At 59.8% G+C, this 16,023-nt stretch overlaps 1 protein-coding gene across 1 annotated transcript in view; it reads left to right on the plus strand.

Annotated features, from left to right (window-relative positions):
• Positions 1-16,023, plus strand: part of HYDIN (HYDIN axonemal central pair apparatus protein) — a gene marked incomplete at its 3' end in the record, with an annotated part of 127,387 nt that overhangs the window by 65,438 nt on the left and 45,926 nt on the right. Inside the window, exons 18-24 of the mRNA XM_054389669.1 lie at positions 2,989-3,227; positions 4,199-4,454; positions 6,509-6,652; positions 7,402-7,539; positions 9,270-9,553; positions 11,164-11,181; positions 15,079-15,283. Coding sequence (XP_054245644.1) covers positions 2,989-3,227; positions 4,199-4,454; positions 6,509-6,652; positions 7,402-7,539; positions 9,270-9,553; positions 11,164-11,181; positions 15,079-15,283 — 1,284 coding nt within the window. The remainder of the gene's footprint in view (positions 1-2,988; positions 3,228-4,198; positions 4,455-6,508; positions 6,653-7,401; positions 7,540-9,269; positions 9,554-11,163; positions 11,182-15,078; positions 15,284-16,023) is intronic.

Consider the following 16,023-nt stretch of genomic DNA (forward strand, 5'->3'; position numbering starts at 1 on the left):
ACAATTTCTTCCTCCTCTCCACTCTCACTCTCCCCTCTCCCAGCTCCAAGCCATTGTCCCTCATCCTGGCACTGCCAGCCCTTGTCCAAAGTCCCTCCCCAGCTCTCCTGGAGCTCCTGGTTGGTACAAGAGCTTTGCCAGGCAGCAGACTTGCAGATTCCCCTCTGGAGCGGAGCTATCAGAGGGCTCCTTGGGAAGTGAGCTGCCCTGTGCCAGCAGGAGGCAGAGGGAAAGCTGCACAGCAGGGGCAGCACAAGCCTGGAGTCAGAGAATGGCAGAGGGACCTCTGGAGCTCACCCAGCCCAAGCCCCCTGCTCCAACAGGGCACCCACAGCAGCTTGCCCAGCAGCACAATGCCCAGGGGGGGTTGGAAGCTCTCCACACAAGGACACTCCACAACCTCTCTGGGCAGCCTGCTCCAGGCCTCCAGCACCCTCACACCAAACAACTTTCTCCTCCTGCTCAGATGGAACCTCCTGGGTGCCAGTCTGTGCCCTCTGCCCCTTGGCCTGTCCCTGGGCACCACTCAGCAGAGCCTGGCACCTTCAGCTAGGATTCTGTGAAGGAGAGCTGCTGGTGGCAGCAGGCTGGACAGCATGATTTCTTTCCCCCTGACCACAGGAGCTCTCAGATGGGGTCCAGAGAAGGGCCACGAGGATGAGCAGAGGGCTGGATCTGTTCTGCTGTGAGGCCAGGCTGAGGGAGCTGGGGGTGTGCAGCCTGCAGAGGAGAAGGCTCCAGGGGGACCTCAGAGCTGCCTGCCAGGACCTGAAGGGATCCTGCAGGAAGGCTGCAGAGGAACTTTTGCTGAGGGGGTCTAGAGACAGGCCAAGGGGGAATGGTTTGGAGCTGAGGCAGAGCAGGGTTAGAGTGGAGCTGAGGAAGAAGTTGTTCAGTGTGAGGGAGGTGAGACTCTGGCACAGGCTGCCCAGGGAGGCTGTGGCTGCCTCCTGCCTGGGGGTGCTCAAGGCCAGGCTGGATGAGGCCTGGAGCAGCTGAGCCTGGCTGAGAGTCCTGCCCATGGTGGGGAGCTTGGAGCAGATGATCTCATAGAATCTCAGGGTTGGAAGGGAGCTCAAGGCTCAGCCAGCTCCAACCCCCTGCCATGGGCAGGGACACCTCACACCACAGCAGGTTGCTCACAGCCACCTCCAGCCTGGCTGCAAAAACCTCCAGGCAGGAGGCTTCCACCACCTCCCTGGGCAACCTCTGCCAGGCTCTCACCACCCTCCTGGGCAAGAATTTCTTCCTCACATCCAATCTCAGTCTCCCCACTTCTACTTTTGCTCCATCCCCCCCACTCCTATCACTCCCTCACACCCTCCAAAGTCCCTCCCCAGCTTTCTTGGAGCCCCCTTCAGATCCTGCAAGGCCACCAGAAGGTCTCCTGGGAGCCTTCTCCTCTCCAGCCTGCACAACCCCAACTCTCTCAGGCTGTCCTCAGAGCAGAGCAGCTCCAGCCCTCTGCTCCTCCTCCTGGCCCTTCTCTGGACATGCTCTCTGAGGTCCCTTCCAACCTAAACCATTCTGTGATTCTCCTGCAACCCCCTGGCCTGTGCCTGAGAACAAGAGCTAGAACCTGTCTGAAGGCCACAGGTTCCCATGGCAGCCTCCTGGGTGCCAGTCTGTGCCCTCTGCCCCTTGGCCTGTCCCTGGGCACCACTCAGCAGAGCCTGGCCCCAGCCTCTTGCCCCCCACAGCTCCTTCAGCTCTTGCTGAGCATTGCTCAGCTCCCCTCTGGGGCTGCTCTTCTGCAGGCTCTCAGCCCCAGGGCTCTCAGCCTTTGCTCCTCACAGAGCTGCTCCAGAGATGATAACCCCAGAAGCTGTCATGACCAAACACAGCCAAGCTAGGAGCTGAAGGTCATGATTTATCCTGCTGGAGTGGTCCTCATTTATCCTGGGACAGTAACTGTGGCCCAGAGAGGTGGGAGATGCTCCATCCCTGGGACCATTGCAGCTGAAGTTGTTTGGAGCAGTCAATCAGTTTGGCTCCTTGATTGCTCCAGGAATCCTGGCTGATGTCATGCCAGCCCCAAACCCCTTTGGAGCTCTGGAGTCCTCAGCACAGCACAGACAGGGACCTGGTGGAGCTGGCAGGGCTGGCAGGGCTCTGCTGTGAGGCCAGGCTGAGAGAGTTGGGCTTGGGCAGCCTGGAGAAGGCTCCAGGGACACCTTCTGGTGGCCTTGCAGTGCTGGAAGAGGCTCTAAGAAAGCTCTGGACAGACTTTGGAGCAGGGTCTGTTGTGCCAGGCCAAGGAGGAATGGTTTGAACTGAAAGAGGGAGATGGAGAATGGAGAGAAGGGAGAAATGTTTGACCCTGAGTGTGGGGAGAGCCTGGCCCAGGTTGCCCAGAGAGGTGGGAGCTGCCCCCTGGCTGGCACCATTCCAGGTGAGGTTGGTTGAGGCTGTGAGCAACCTGCTCTGGTTGGGGATGTCCCTGGTGCCTACAGGGGGGTTGGACTGGATGACCTTGGAGGGTCCCTTCCAACCTGATGCTGTCTGTGCTTCTGAGTGACCCTTCAGGCTCTCAGCAGCATCCCCCACCCAAGAGGCTGCTGCAGAGGGCTTGGAGCTGTCCTGGCTTCCTCTGGCCTTGAGCCTTGATCCTTGAGCCTAACCCAGCCACAGCTCTCAGGCAGCCAGGAAAGAGAAAGAGGCTTCCCTTCCCAGGGAGACTGGAGGGGCAAATAAGCTTCTGCTGGGGTGAGTGCCCCTTGGGCTGGGGGACACTGACCCAAGCTGAGGACTGGATGCCCTTTGGAGGTCCCTTCCAACCCAAACCATTCTGTGCCTCTAATGAGGGCAGAGTGTGAGAGGAGGGTGGCCCAGGGGATTTACAGCCCCCCTGTCCCCACCCCAGCTCAGCTGGAGGCAAATGAAGCCTTCCTGGCTCCTTCCCCTTCACATCTTTGCCCCTCCAGCCCCCAGGAGCCCAAGGGCTGTGTGGTGTCCAGGCTCAGTTGGTGCTTCCCTGCTCTCTTGCAGGCTGGCAGAGGCTCGTGCTGGAGGGTGGAACCAAGCCAAGGAGTGATCCCCCCCGAGGGAGAGGTGGCTGTGGCTGTCATAGCCAGGCTGGCTGACACGGGGCAGTGCCAGGCCGAGGTGCAGCTGCTGGTGGAGCACAGCCATGGCTGTGCCATCCCCCTCCAGGCCCTCGGTGTCGGCACCACCATCGTCCCCGACCGGCCCTTGGCACCCGAGCTCAGCCTGGGCACTCACCTCAGGTAGGGCTCCCCCCAGCTCCTGCTGACAGCAGCAGGGAGCTCTGCACCATCAGGCTGGGCAGACACTGGCACAGGTTGCCCAGGGAGGTGCCCTGGAGCCATTCAAGCTCAGCCTGGCTGTGTCCCTGGGCAGCCTGCTGCAGCTGGAGGTGTCCCTGCTGCCTGCAGGGGGGTGGGCAGGATGCCCTTGGAGGGTCCCTCCCAGCCCAGTGCCAGCTGTGAAGCTGTGAATGTTTTTCCAAGGTGCCTCCCACTGTCAGGCTTCCTGAGCTCCAAGCTAACTCTGCCCTGCTCCACTTCCAAACCATTGCCCCTGGGCCTATCCCCACAGCCCCTTCTGAACAGTCCCTCCCCAGCCTGCCTGCAGCTCCCCTGCAGAGCTTCAGCTGCAGCTCTCAGCTCTCCCTGCAGCCTTCTCTCCTGCAGGCTGCACAGCCCCAACTCTCCCAGCCTGGCCCCACAGCAGAGGTTTTACAGCCCTCTACTCATCCCTCGTCCTGGCACTGCCAGCCCTTGTCCCAAGTCCCTCCCCAGCTCTCCTGGAACCCCTTCAGGTGCTGGAAGGTTGCTCTAAGGTCTCCCTGCAGCCTTCTCTTCTGCAGGCTGCACAGCCCCAACTCTCCCAGCCTGGCCCCACAGGGGAGGTTCTGCAGCCTCTGCTCACCTCTGTGTCCCTGCTCTGGAGCCTCTCCAGCAGGTATTAAGTGCCCAAAGCTGGAGCTCCTCTGTCCACAGCAGCTGAGAGAGATTCTTGATGAAGCTCACCCTTGCTGCATGCAGACAGAGCAGCTGCTGGCTGCTGATAAACCTGGAGGCAGCCAAGGTCTGGCTCTTTGCTGAGGCTTTGAGCAAGGTGAAACCCTTCAGAGGTGGTTCCCCAGCCAGGAGTGTGATCAGATAAACCCCAGCAGGGCGCTGGAGCTGGGCAGCAGCAGCTCTCCTGCCACTTCCCCCCTCTGCTTCTCCTGCAGCCTGGCTCCCTGCTGCTACAGCTTCAAGATAACCAACCGGGGCCGCCGCCCCCAGCAGCTCTTCTGGACCACGGGAGGCTGCTCCCTGCCTGCCCAGCGCCGGCGGCTCCCTGCCGGCAGCACCACCAAGAGCAGAGCTTCCCCCCGAGGCCCCGCGGCTCCCCGCCCTGTGTTTCAGCTTCGGCCAGCGAGGATGGAGCTGAGCCCAGGCCAGACGATGGAGGTGGTGCTGGAAGGCTTCTCCAGCACTCCCCAGGTGAGGTCCCTCACAAGGGCTGAGCTTTCCCCCAGCAGATCACCTCCAATGTGGGCAGCAGGGCAGCAGAGGGGATTCTGCCCCTGGGCTCTGCTCTGCTCACACCTCACCTCCAGTCCTGCCTCCAGCTCTGCTGTCCCCAGCAGAAGGAGGACACAGAGCTGTGGAGTGAGGCCAGAGGAGGCCACAAAGATGCTCCAAGGGCTGGAGCAGCTCTGCTGGGAGGCCAGGCTGAGGGAGCTGGGGGTGTGCAGCCTGCAGAGGAGAAGGCTCCAGGGGGACCTCAGAGCTGCCTGCCAGGACCTGAAGGGATCCTGCAGGAAGGCTGCAGAGGAACTTTTGCTGAGGGTGTCTGAGACAGGCCAAGGGGGAATGGTTTGGAGCTGAGGCAGAGCAGGGTTAGAGTGGAGCTGAGAAAGAAGTTGTTCAGTGTGAGGGAGGTGAGACTCTGGCACAGGCTGCCCAGGGAGGCTGTGGCTGCCTCCTGCCTGGCTGCAAAAACCTCCAGGCAGGAGGCTTCCACCACCTCCCTGGGCAACCTCTGCCAGGCTCTCACCACCCTCCTGGGCAAGAATTTCTTCCTCACATCCAATCTCAATCTCCCCACTTCTACTTTTGCTCCATCCCCCCCACTCCTATCACTCCCTCACACCCTCCAAAGTCCCTCCCCAGCTTTCTTGGAGCCCCCTTCAGATCCTGCAAGGCCACCAGAAGGTCTCCTGGGAGCCTTCTCCTCTCCAGCCTGCACAACCCCAACTCTCTCAGGCTGTCCTCAGAGCAGAGCAGCTCCAGCCCTCTGCTCCTCCTCCTGGCCCTTCTCTGGACACCTTCCAGCCCCTCCAGAGCCTTCCTGGAACAGAGGCTCCAGAACTGGACCCAGAGCTCCAGGTGTGGTCTGAGCAGAGTGGAGCAGAGGGGCAGAATCCCCTCCCTGGCCCTGCTGGCCACACTTCTGCTGCTGCAGCCCAGGCTCTGTTTGGCTCTCTGTTTGGCTGACTGCTGGCTCCTGCTGAGCTTCTCCTCCCCCAGCACCCCCAAGGCCTTTCCTTCAGGGCTGCTCTCCAGCCAGTCCCTGCCCAGCCTGTATCAGTGCCTGGCATTGCCCTGAGCCAGCTGCAGAATCTTCTGCCCTGTTTGCTGCCTGGCACAGGAGGCTCTGCAGAGCACCTGGAGACTCTCCCTTGGTGGCAGCTGGGTGGCTGCTGAAATGGAGCTCCTTTCAGTCCCACTCATTGCTGAGTTTCCATCCCTTCCTCATCACCTCCCTGCTTTTGGTTTTAAGGCTTAGGATGTCCTCTCTTCCCCTGCCACCTTGACTTGTCCCTCCCAACCCCAAGGCAGTCAATGATTCAATGTGGAACAGCTCTAGATGAAGCTCCTGCTGCTGCTAATGCTTTGAAAGGGGTTTTAAAGGGCTGCCCCCACAGTAGCTTGAAGAACCTTTGGGTGCTCACCTGGCTGCCTGAGATGAAGCTGTCCCTGTGCAGCTCTGAGCCCCAAAGGCTTTGGCGAAGAGGAGAAGAAGGCACTGAGATGTGGAGCACACTGCTGAGGATGTCTTGCCTGGGTTGTTGGAGGGAGGGGAGCTGTGAGCTCAGCTTTGCCTGCCTGGCTCCTGCACTCAGCCTGGGAGCAGGCTCTCCACCTTCCTTGGGTCCTGAGAACTGAATGCTCCTCAGGCTGACCAAGAGCTCAGGTCCCTGCTGTGCAAGTGCAGCACAAATGGTTTGGAAGGCTGCAGGCTGAGAGGGGGAGTCAGGTTGTGGTGGGGTACCAGAGAGGGAGGAATGAAGGCAATCACCTGGGGAAGTGGAAGCAGGAGTGGTCAGGAGAGCATCTGGGCTGTGAGCTCAGCCAGCCTGAGCAGAAGGCTGCCTGGGAAAGGAACTCTGTCCTGAGCAGCTTTCTGTTCAGAGCAGCTCTGGGCAGGGGGCACCGAGGAGGGAGTCAGCCCTGCAGTACCTGGAGGCAGGCTGGCAGGGGGGTGGGGAAGGGAGCTCTGGGGATCCCCCTGCTCCAGCAGCCCCCAGGTGCCAGATGGCTTCTCCCTGCAGGTGGTGAGAGAGCAGCTGCTGTGCCATGCTGTGGTGGGCAGGGAGGCCAGGAGGACCCAGATCATGCAGGTGGCCATCAGCTGCCAGTTCATTGCTCCTGCCCTGCAGATGTCCTCCACAGCAGTCATGTTCCGGGTGGAGAAGGTGAGTCCCTGGCACTGCAGCCCTGCCTGCTGGCTGGAGGCTGTGGGGTGGAGGGGAAAAAGCTTCTCCTGTGTCCACGAATCATAGGATCATAGAACTGTCAGAGCTGGAAGGGAGCTCAAGGCTCAGCCAGCTCCAACCCCCTGCCATGCCCAGGGACACCTCACACCACAGCAGGTTGCTCACAGCCACCTCCAGCCTGGCTGCAAAAACCTCCAGGCAGGAGGCTTCCACCACCTCCCTGGGCAACCTCTGCCAGGCTCTCACCACCCTCCTGGCCAAGAATTTCTTCCTCACATCCAATCTCAATCTCCCCACTTCTAGTTTTATTCCCACACCCCCACTCCTATCCCTCCCTGACACCCTCCAAAGTCCCTCCCCAGCTTTCTTGGAGCCCCCTTCAGATCCTGCAAGGCCACCAGAAGGTCTCCTGGGAGCCTTCTCCTCTCCAGCCTGCACAACCCCAACTCTCTCAGGCTGTCCTCAGAGCAGAGCAGCTCCAGCCCTCTGCTCCTCCTCCTGGCCCTTCTCTGGACACCTTCCAGCCCCTCCAGAGCCTTCCTGGAGCAGAAGGGAGGGGAGGGGATCTTTGTGAAGCTTCGTTTCTTGGCCCAGGAACTGATGGCATCGTTTTGCAAGTCAAAGGGAGCTGAGTGCTCCCTGGGGGCTGAAGGGTTGGCAGTACAGCAGGAGGGGAAGTTGCTCCATGGCCACTGGAGGTTGTTTTTCCCTTCTGTCCCATTTTGTAGGCACCAGGTGATGTCCTGAGCCCTCAGTACCAGCCTCTCTCTTTGAAGAACATCTCCTCCCTACCACTCAGCATCATCCTGGCCTTGGAGCAACCTTTCTCAATCTCTGATGTGGATCTGCTGCCCTTCCCTGGTCAGGTGAGCAGCCCTGGGCCTTGCTGCTGGTGGGGTGTGAAGAGGGAGCAGCGTGGTGGTGCCTTTCTGTTGGGAAGTCCTCCAGGAGAGAGGTTCATTCAGTAGGCAGCAGGGGACTGGCCTGAACTAAATCAGATTCAAAACAAGCTGCTGGAGGCAAGAAGGTATCAGCGAACTGGGAATGGAATCATGGAATTGTTTTGGTTGGAAGAGACCTTTCAGACCATCAGATCCAGCTGTTCACTCAATACTGCCAGGGCACCACCAAGCCACAGCCCTCAGCACCACATCTCCACAGCTTTGAAACCCCCTCCAGGGATGGGGACTCTATACTGCCCTGGGCAGCCTAGGCCAGGCCTTGACAACCCATCTGGGGAAGGAATTGTTCCTCATGGCCAACCTAAACCTCCCCTGAGGGCAGCTTAAGGCCCTCTTGTCCTCCCAGTTATTCCTTGCTAGAAGAATCCAGCTCCCACCCTGCTACAGCAGGTTCTAAGACATGAGGAGAAGGCACCAAGCAACTAGGTCTGGGCAAGCCTTGGAGTAAAATTGTCTCCTGGAAACCATCCCAGCAGCCTCCCTCAGATGTCTGTCTGCTCCTCAAGAGCAGCTTAATCCCTTCAAGGGCAGCCCTGCCTTTGGGAGGGCTGAGGAGGTTCCTCCAGCCACTGCCTGCCCCCTGCCCCGTTGCCAGTGCCAGGTGTTGGGCACAGGCTCTGCCAGACACTTGTTGTGGGCATGGGCACCTCTCCTGTGCCAGGGGAGGCTGCAGTGCCCTGTCCCCTGTGCTGTGAGGAGCAGGGAGTGCCTCTGGAGTCAGGGCAACTGGCCCTGGCCTGCCAGGGTGCTGCTTTGGGTGAGGATTGGGGGCTGAAGCCTGAGGTGGGGTGGGACAGCAGTGGGGCTGGCAGCCAGGTGCAGTCTGGGAAGACAATGAAGGCAGAGCTGAAGGTCAGCTTGGGGTCACCCTTTGAGCATTGCCATACACAGGAAGGCTCTGGAGGGGCTGGAAGTGTCCAGAGAAGGGCCAGGAGGAGGAGCAGAGGGCTGGAGCTGCTCTGCTCTGAGGACAGCCTGAGAGAGTTGGGGTTGTGCAGGCTGGAGAGGAGAAGGCTCCCAGGAGACCTTCTGGTGGCCTTGCAGGATCTGAAGGGGGCTCCAAGAAAGCTGGGGAGGGACTTTGGAGAGTGTGAGGGAGTGATAGGAGTGGGGGGGATGGAGCAAAAGTAGAAGTGGGGAGATTAAGATTGGATGTGAGGAAGAAATTCTTGGCCAGGAGGGTGGTGAGAGCCTGGCAGAGGTTGCCCAGGGAGGTGGTGGAAGCCTCCTGCCTGGAGGTTTTTGCAGCCAGGCTGGAGGTGGCTGTGAGCAACCTGCTGTGGTGTGAGGTGTCCCTGCCCATGGCAGGGGGGTTGGAGCTGGCTGAGCCTTGAGCTCCCTTCCAACCCTGACATTTTGATTCTCTGATTCTATTTGAACCACTGAGAGCTAGAGGTTGGAAGGGACTTTTCAAGCTCACCCAGTCCAAGCTCCCTGCACTCAGCAGGGACATCTGCAGCCAGAGCAGGTTGATCACAAGCCCAAACAACCTGACCTGGAATAGGTCCAGGGATAAGAACTGGATGAGCCTTGATGTCCCTTCCAAGCCTGACAGCTCTGTGATTCTGTGTTTCATGCCATGAGCCCTTGGGATGTCATCTCATGGGTGCTGGATGCTCTTCATCTCTTTGCAGCCCATGAAGCTGGAGGCAGGGGAGGAACTTCACCTCTGCATCAGCTTTAACCCTGCTTATTCAGAGGGTTTGAGTACCTGGCAAGTGGAGCAGGCTCTGAGGATCCAGTTCCTTGAGCACCCTCACAAGGAGCAGGTGATGGTGCGGGGAGAAGTCTACTTCCCCAACCTGCACTTCCAGACCATGGCTGTGGACTTTGGCTGCATCCTGAATGACACCGAAGCTGTGCAGAGCCTGGAGATGACCAACTGCAGCCCACTGCCTGTCCACTACTGCTGGCTGCTGCTGCCACCACCCAGGAGGAGGTAAGGTCACCTCTGCCCTCTCCTTCAAGCACTTCTCCTTGCTGTTGTCCTGCCTGTGCTTTGCACAGCCCAAGTTGTTGCCCTGGGCCCTGACCAATTGGGGAGGGACTTTGGAGGGTGTGAGGGAGTGATAGGACTGGGGGGATGGAGCAAAAGTAGAAGTGGGGAGATTGAGATTGGATGTGAGGAAGAAATTCTTGGCCAGGAGGGTGGTGAGAGCCTGGCAGAGGTTGCCCAGGGAGGTGGTGGAAGCCTCCTGCCTGGAGGTTTTTGCAGCCAGGCTGGAGGTGGCTGTGAGCAACCTGCTGTGGTGTGAGGTGTCCCTGCCCATGGCAAGGGGGTTGGAGCTGGCTGAGCCTTGAGCTCCCTTCCAACCCTGACAGTTCTGTGATTCTATGACCCTGCTCTGGTTGCAGCTGTGCCTCTCCCCTGCAGGGGGATGGTGCTGAACAAGGTGACCTTGCAAGGTCCCTTCCAGCCCACCCCATTCCCTGATTCTGTGACCCCAGCTTGTGTGGATGTCTCAGAGCTGGAGCTGCTCTGTCCCTCTTTCCCAAATGGCTTCCAGCTCCTGCCTGTCTCCTGCCAGGGCTGACACACTGATGCCCTCTCCCTGCCAGCTGCTGAAGACACAGCTCTGCTTGGTGCCAGCCTGGCAGCATCCTCCCTGCTGCCAGCTTGGCAGGGCTGCAGTGAGGGCTGAAGGCCCCAAGTGGCAGGACCTGTGCCACTCAGCAGCTCCTCCCTGCAGAGTGGTTTTTAAGGCCAGGCTGGATGTGGCTCTGAGCAACCTGAGCTGGTGGGAAGTGTCCCTGCCCATGGCAGGGGGCTTGGAACTGGCTGAGCCTTGAGCTCCCTTCCAAGCCAACCCATTCTGTGGTTCTGTCAACACCTCCTCCAGCTGTGCTCAGGCAGTAGGTGTCCTTGGGCTGGGGGATCCCCAGAGCTCCCTTCCCCACCCCCCTGCCAGCCTGCCTCCAGGTACTGCAGGGCTGACTCCCTCCTCGGTGCCCCCTGCCCAGAGCTGCTCTGAACAGAAAGCTGCTCAGGACAGAGTTCCTTTCCCAGGCAGCCTTCTGCTCAGGCTGGCTGAGCTCACAGCCCAGATGCTCTCCTGACCACTCCTGCTTCCACTTCCCCAGGTGATTGCCTTCATTCCTCCCTCTCTGGTACCCCACCACAACCTGACTCCCCCTCTCAGCCTGCAGCCTTCCAAACCATTTGTGACCTCCAGAGGTCCCTTCCACCCCTCCCCATCCTGGGATCCTGGGATCCTGTGTGCTGCTGGCCCAGGCTCTTGCAGCTGCTTTGCTGCAGCCCATTCTGGTTGTCCTGGGAGGCAAAGCTGGTGTGGGAAACTGCCTTGGCAGAGCTTTGTGGCCTGGGGCTGACATCACCTTGGAGATGCTTTTCATCCCTTCACCTGCAGGTCACAGCCACACAGCAGCTGCTGAGTGGTTCACAGTGCCCCAGCAGGTTGTGCTGCAGCCATGGGAGCTTGGTTGGGAGTACTGGGGGCTGAACACCCATGGGAGCAGGGCCAGGCAGTGCTGGGCTGTGGTTTCCAAGGCCCAAGAGCAATCTTGGAGGCATGCTGGAGAACATCTGTAACCACAGTTCCAGCTGTTCCTCCCACCCTGGCCTCTCTGCACAGTCCCCAAAAGTCTGCTCTGGACAGTTTTAATTAGAGTAGCAAATGGTTTTTCCATCCTGCCCTAGGGAATGGAGCAGAGTCAGCTGTGGGGCACTGGAGTGCTGCTGTTCCTCATCACAGAGAGCATCAATCAGCAGCTCTGGGGGGGAGCTGGGATCTGCCTCAGGGGAGATGAGCTGCTGGGAATGAGCTGTGGCTGTGGGGAGGCCTTGGAGGACAGGACCTGGGCCCTGGGGTAGCTCTTTCATACCTGGGTCCTAGGAAGGGACAAGAAGTCCTTAGCATAGTCCTGGGGAGGCTCTGAAGGGGAGGACCTGAGCCCTGGGGCAGCTTATTCACTGCTGGGTCCTAGCAAGGGACAAAAATTCCTCAGCATGGTCCTGGGGAGGCTCTGAAGGAGAGGACCTTGGGAAGCTCACTCACAGCTGTGTCCTAGGAAGGGACAAGAAGTCCTTAGCATGGTCCTGGGGAGGCTCTGAAGGACAGGACCTTGGGAAGCTCATTCACTGCTGGGTCCTAGCAAGGGACAAGAAGTCCTTAGCATGGTCCTGGGGAGGCTCTGGAGGAGAAATCTTGGGAAGCTCACTCACAGCAAGGAGCAAGAAGTCCTTAGCATGGTCCTTCCTGGTGTGTGGCACCTTCAAGAACAGAGCCTAAAAGGCAGAGGAACATCTGCAGGGGCAGGTGGTGGGAGGTGGGCAGGGAAGGAAGGAGGAGTGGAGCTGTGAGCTCTGCTTGGAGGCCTCTGGCATCTCCTGGTGACTTAGACTGGGCTTTAATTAGCAGCTTAAAGGGGGGAACTGTGGGTTGGATGCTGGAGCAATGCTGCAGACATTTCCTGACAGCAGAGAAAGCAGAGATTACAGCAGAGCCTGGGTGGGATTCATCCCCTCTGGGGGCTGCTCCTGGGCCAGGCTGTCCTTACCCTGCTGTGATGTTAGAGCCAGGGGAGGGGTTTGGGTAGCTGAGTGCTGGATCAGTTCCCAGCTGTTGGTGACCCTGTCCCCACCTACATTGACTTGGCTGGGCCTGAGCCTGCAGGACCTTCCAGCTGGTGCTGAGCCACCCAACTCTGCTGAGATGGTAGCAGTTGAGGGTCCTGAGCATCTGGCAGGATGGCACCTCTGCTTCAGAGGGCCTGGCACAGCCCCTTGGCTGGCTCCTTGGCACTGGGTGTGTGGGTGGGGGGGGGGTTTGCCAGCTCCCTGTGCTGCTCTGCATGTTCATAGCCAGCAGGGCCAGGGAGGGGATTCTGCCCCTCTGCTCCACTCTGCTCAGACCACACCTGGAGCTCTGGGTCCAGTGCTGGAGCCTCTGTTCCAGGAAGGCTCTGGAGGTGCTGGAAGGTGTCCAGAGAAGGGCCAGGAGGAGGAGCAGAGGGCTGGAGCTGCTCTGCTCTGAGGACAGCCTGAGAGAGTTGGGGTTGTGCAGGCTGGAGAGGAGAAGGCTCCCAGGAGACCTTCTGGTGGCCTTGCAGGATCTGAAGGGGGCTCCAAGAAAGCTGGGGAGGGACTTTGGAGGGTGTGAGGGAGTGACAGGACTGGGGGGGATGGAGCAAAAGTAGAAGTGGGGAGATTGAGATTGGATGTGAGGAAGAAATTCTTGCCCAGGAGGGTGGTGAGAGCCTGGCAGAGGTTGCCCAGGGAGGTGGTGGAAGCCTCCTGCCTGGAGGTTTTTGCAGCCAGGCTGGAGGTGGCTGTGAGCAACCTGCTGTGGTGTGAGGTGTCCCTGCCCATGGCAGGGGGTTGGAGCTGGATGAGCCTTGAGCTCCCTTCCAGCCCTGACAATTCTCTGTTTGTATGAAGCAGCAGTGAAGTGCCCCTGGGGCCCTCAGCAGCCTCCATGTGGTTGCCTGTGACAGAGCTGGCAAGGGAGAAGATCTCCAAGCTGTTGACACCTCCAATGGGTGACTAAGGACTGGACAGCAGGGCAGATACTAATCCTGGCCCACATGAAGCACTGGGGGCACTGGGAATGATCAGGTGAAACTGCTGAGGCTGGCATGGAGGGCACCAAACATTCAGGTCTCATGAGTGGCAGAATGGAAGGGGTTGGAAGGGACCTCCAGATTCCAAACCCCTGCAAAGCAGGGGGAAGGTGAGATCACCAGGATTGGAGCACCCAGCCACCTACCCTTGCACCCAGGCATCTAACCAAGCATCAGAGAGCCTCAGCAGCACCCAGGCAGCTTTGCCTTGGCCAGGAGAGAAGCCCTAAAGATGTTGCTTCTCTGCAGGAGAAGACTCTGTGCTCCCTTCAGGGCTTTGCTTCTCTTCTGGCTGTGCTTAGGTCTTTTGGGTTGCTTCTGATCATAAAGAATCATGGAATGGTTTGGGCTGAAAGGCATCTTTGAAGGTTATCCAACCTCCCCTGCAGGCAGCAGGTTGCTCCAGGTTTCCTCCAGCCTGGCCTGGAACACCCCCAAGGGGGAGGCAGCCACAGGGCCCAGCCACATCTCCTGGGGCAACACTTGAGCAGCAGCCAGCTTAAGGATGATCCCCAGATGGAGCCTGTCCCTTGGGACTGGGTCAGAGGCCTCATTCTGCCTTGCTCAGCAGGACCTGGGACCACACTCCCATGAGGACCATGCTGACAGTTCATGGAAGGAGATTTTGCTCTGTCCTTCTGGGTGTTAGAATCATAGAACCATAGAATGGTTGAGGTTGGAAAGGACCTCAGAGATCATCTGCTCCAAGCTCCCCACCATGGGCAGGGGCAGCTCTCAGCCAGGCTCAGCTGCTCCAGGCCTCATCCAGCCTGGCCTTGAGCACCCCCAGGCAGGAGGCAGCCACAGCCTCCCTGGGCAGCCTGTGCCAGAGTCTCACCTCCCTCACACTGAACAACTTCTTCCTCAGCTCCACTCTAACCCTGCTCTGCCTCAGCTCCAAACCATTCCCCCTTGGCCTGGCTCTAGACCCCCTCAGCAAAAGTTTCTCTGCAGCCTTCCTGCAGGATCCCTTCAGGTCCTGGCAGGCAGCTCTGAGGTCCCCCTGGAGCCTTCTCCTCTGCAGGCTGCACACCCCCAGCTCCCTCAGCCTGGCCTCCCAGCAGAGCTGCTCCAGCCCTTGGAGCATCTTTGTGGCCTCCTCTGGCCTCACTCCACAGCTCTGTGTCCTCCTTCTGCTGGGGACAGCAGAGCTGGAGGCAGGACTGGAGGTGAGGTGTGAGCAGAGCAGAGCCCAGGGGCAGAATCCCCTCTGCTGCCCTGCTGCCCACACTCCTCTGGCTGGGCTGCACTCCTCAGGGCTGCCTGCTGGGCTGCAGGAGGGCACTGCTGGCTCCTGGGGAGGTCCCTCCTGGGCATCTGATCTCTGCTGCTTTGCCCCATGCCAACCTGAGGAGGGTTCCTGCTTTGGTGGGAGGTTAGTTGCCCCCCAGGGCTGTGGCTGTACCTCCTGGGGGGTCCCTGGGGGCTCGGGGAAGGATGCTGCACCTGCAGGGACCATGCAGTGGGGAAGCAGCCTCAGCACTGCTGAAGTCTTGCAGTCAGTGCCTTGGGTGGTGGCTTCTGGCTTATGTCCCTGGTGCTGGCAGTGGCTGCAGGGAGCTCAGGCCTCCCTGGTGGGGTTTGGAGGTGACAGTTGTGATGCTGGTGGCTGTGTCCCAGGCTGAGCTGGCAGAGTCCCACTCATCCTGTGTGAATCTTCCCCTGCTGAGGTGGTGTGACTTCAAGCTCCTCTATTTTGGGAGGTGGGTGTGGGGAGCTCTGTCCCCAGCAGCCTCAGAAAGCAGGAGGCAGGCTGAGAGCTCTTTGTGTGGGATCTCAGAGCCTGGGGGTGGTGGCAGACACGAGGTGACAGCCCCAGGTGCCACCAAGCAGCTGCTGGAGCAGGTCCCTGCTCACAGCGAGGTTCTCTTCCAGGTGCAGCCTCCCAGCTCCCAAATCCTTCATCCAAGCCCAAGCAGCACAGGAGGAGGCAGCCTGCTCAGAGTGCTCAGCATCTGCAGGGAGCTGCTCCCACGAGGGGGATGTGGAGGAGCCAGCCCAAGGCCTGGCAGCAGCAGGGGATCCTGCCCAGGAGCCAGCAGGTGCAGATGACTCCCTGGAAGCAAAGGTAGATCTTCTGGAATACACCTCCCAGTCTGGCACCAAAAAGCCTGGAATCCCTGGATCCCAGCAGGGGGAGGGCTGGAAGGGAGCTCTGGGGATGCCCCAGCCCAAGCCCCCTGCTCCAGCAGGGCACCCACAGCAGCTTGCCCAGCAGCACAATGCCCAGGGGGGGTTGGAAGCTCTCCACACAAGGACACTCCACAACCTCTCTGGGCAGCCTGCTCCAGGCCTCCACCCTCACACCAAACAACTTTCTCCTCCTGCTCAGATGGAACCTCCTGGGTGCCAGTCTGTGCCCTCTGCCCCTTGGCCTGTCCCTGGGCACCACTGAGCAGAGCCTGGCCCCAGCCTCTTGCCCCCCACAGCTCCTTCAGCTCTTGCTGAGCATTGCTCAGCTCCCCTCTGGGGCTGCTCTTCTGCAGGCTCTCAGCCCCAGGGCTCTCAGCCTTTGCTCCTCACAGAGCTGCTCCAGGCCCCTCAGCAGCTTTGCAGCCTCCCCTGGACTCTCTCCAGCAGATCCCTGTCCCTCTGGAACTGGGGAGCCCAGAACTGGGCACAGGCCTCCAGGTGTGGCCTCACTGGGGCAGAGCAGAGGGGGAGGAGAACCTCCCTGGCCCTGCTGGCCAGAACCTTCACATCTCATTCACCCTGGCACTAATCAAGTGGTGGAGAGGACATCTGAGAGTAGCTTCTCCTGTAGCATCTGGAGAGGCAGCAGAGTGCAAATCAGGGAGTGAGGAGCAT

The sequence above is a fragment of the Indicator indicator genome, chromosome 19, assembly GCF_027791375.1.
Source record: "Indicator indicator isolate 239-I01 chromosome 19, UM_Iind_1.1, whole genome shotgun sequence".
Classification (NCBI taxonomy): domain Eukaryota; kingdom Metazoa; phylum Chordata; class Aves; order Piciformes; family Indicatoridae; genus Indicator; species Indicator indicator.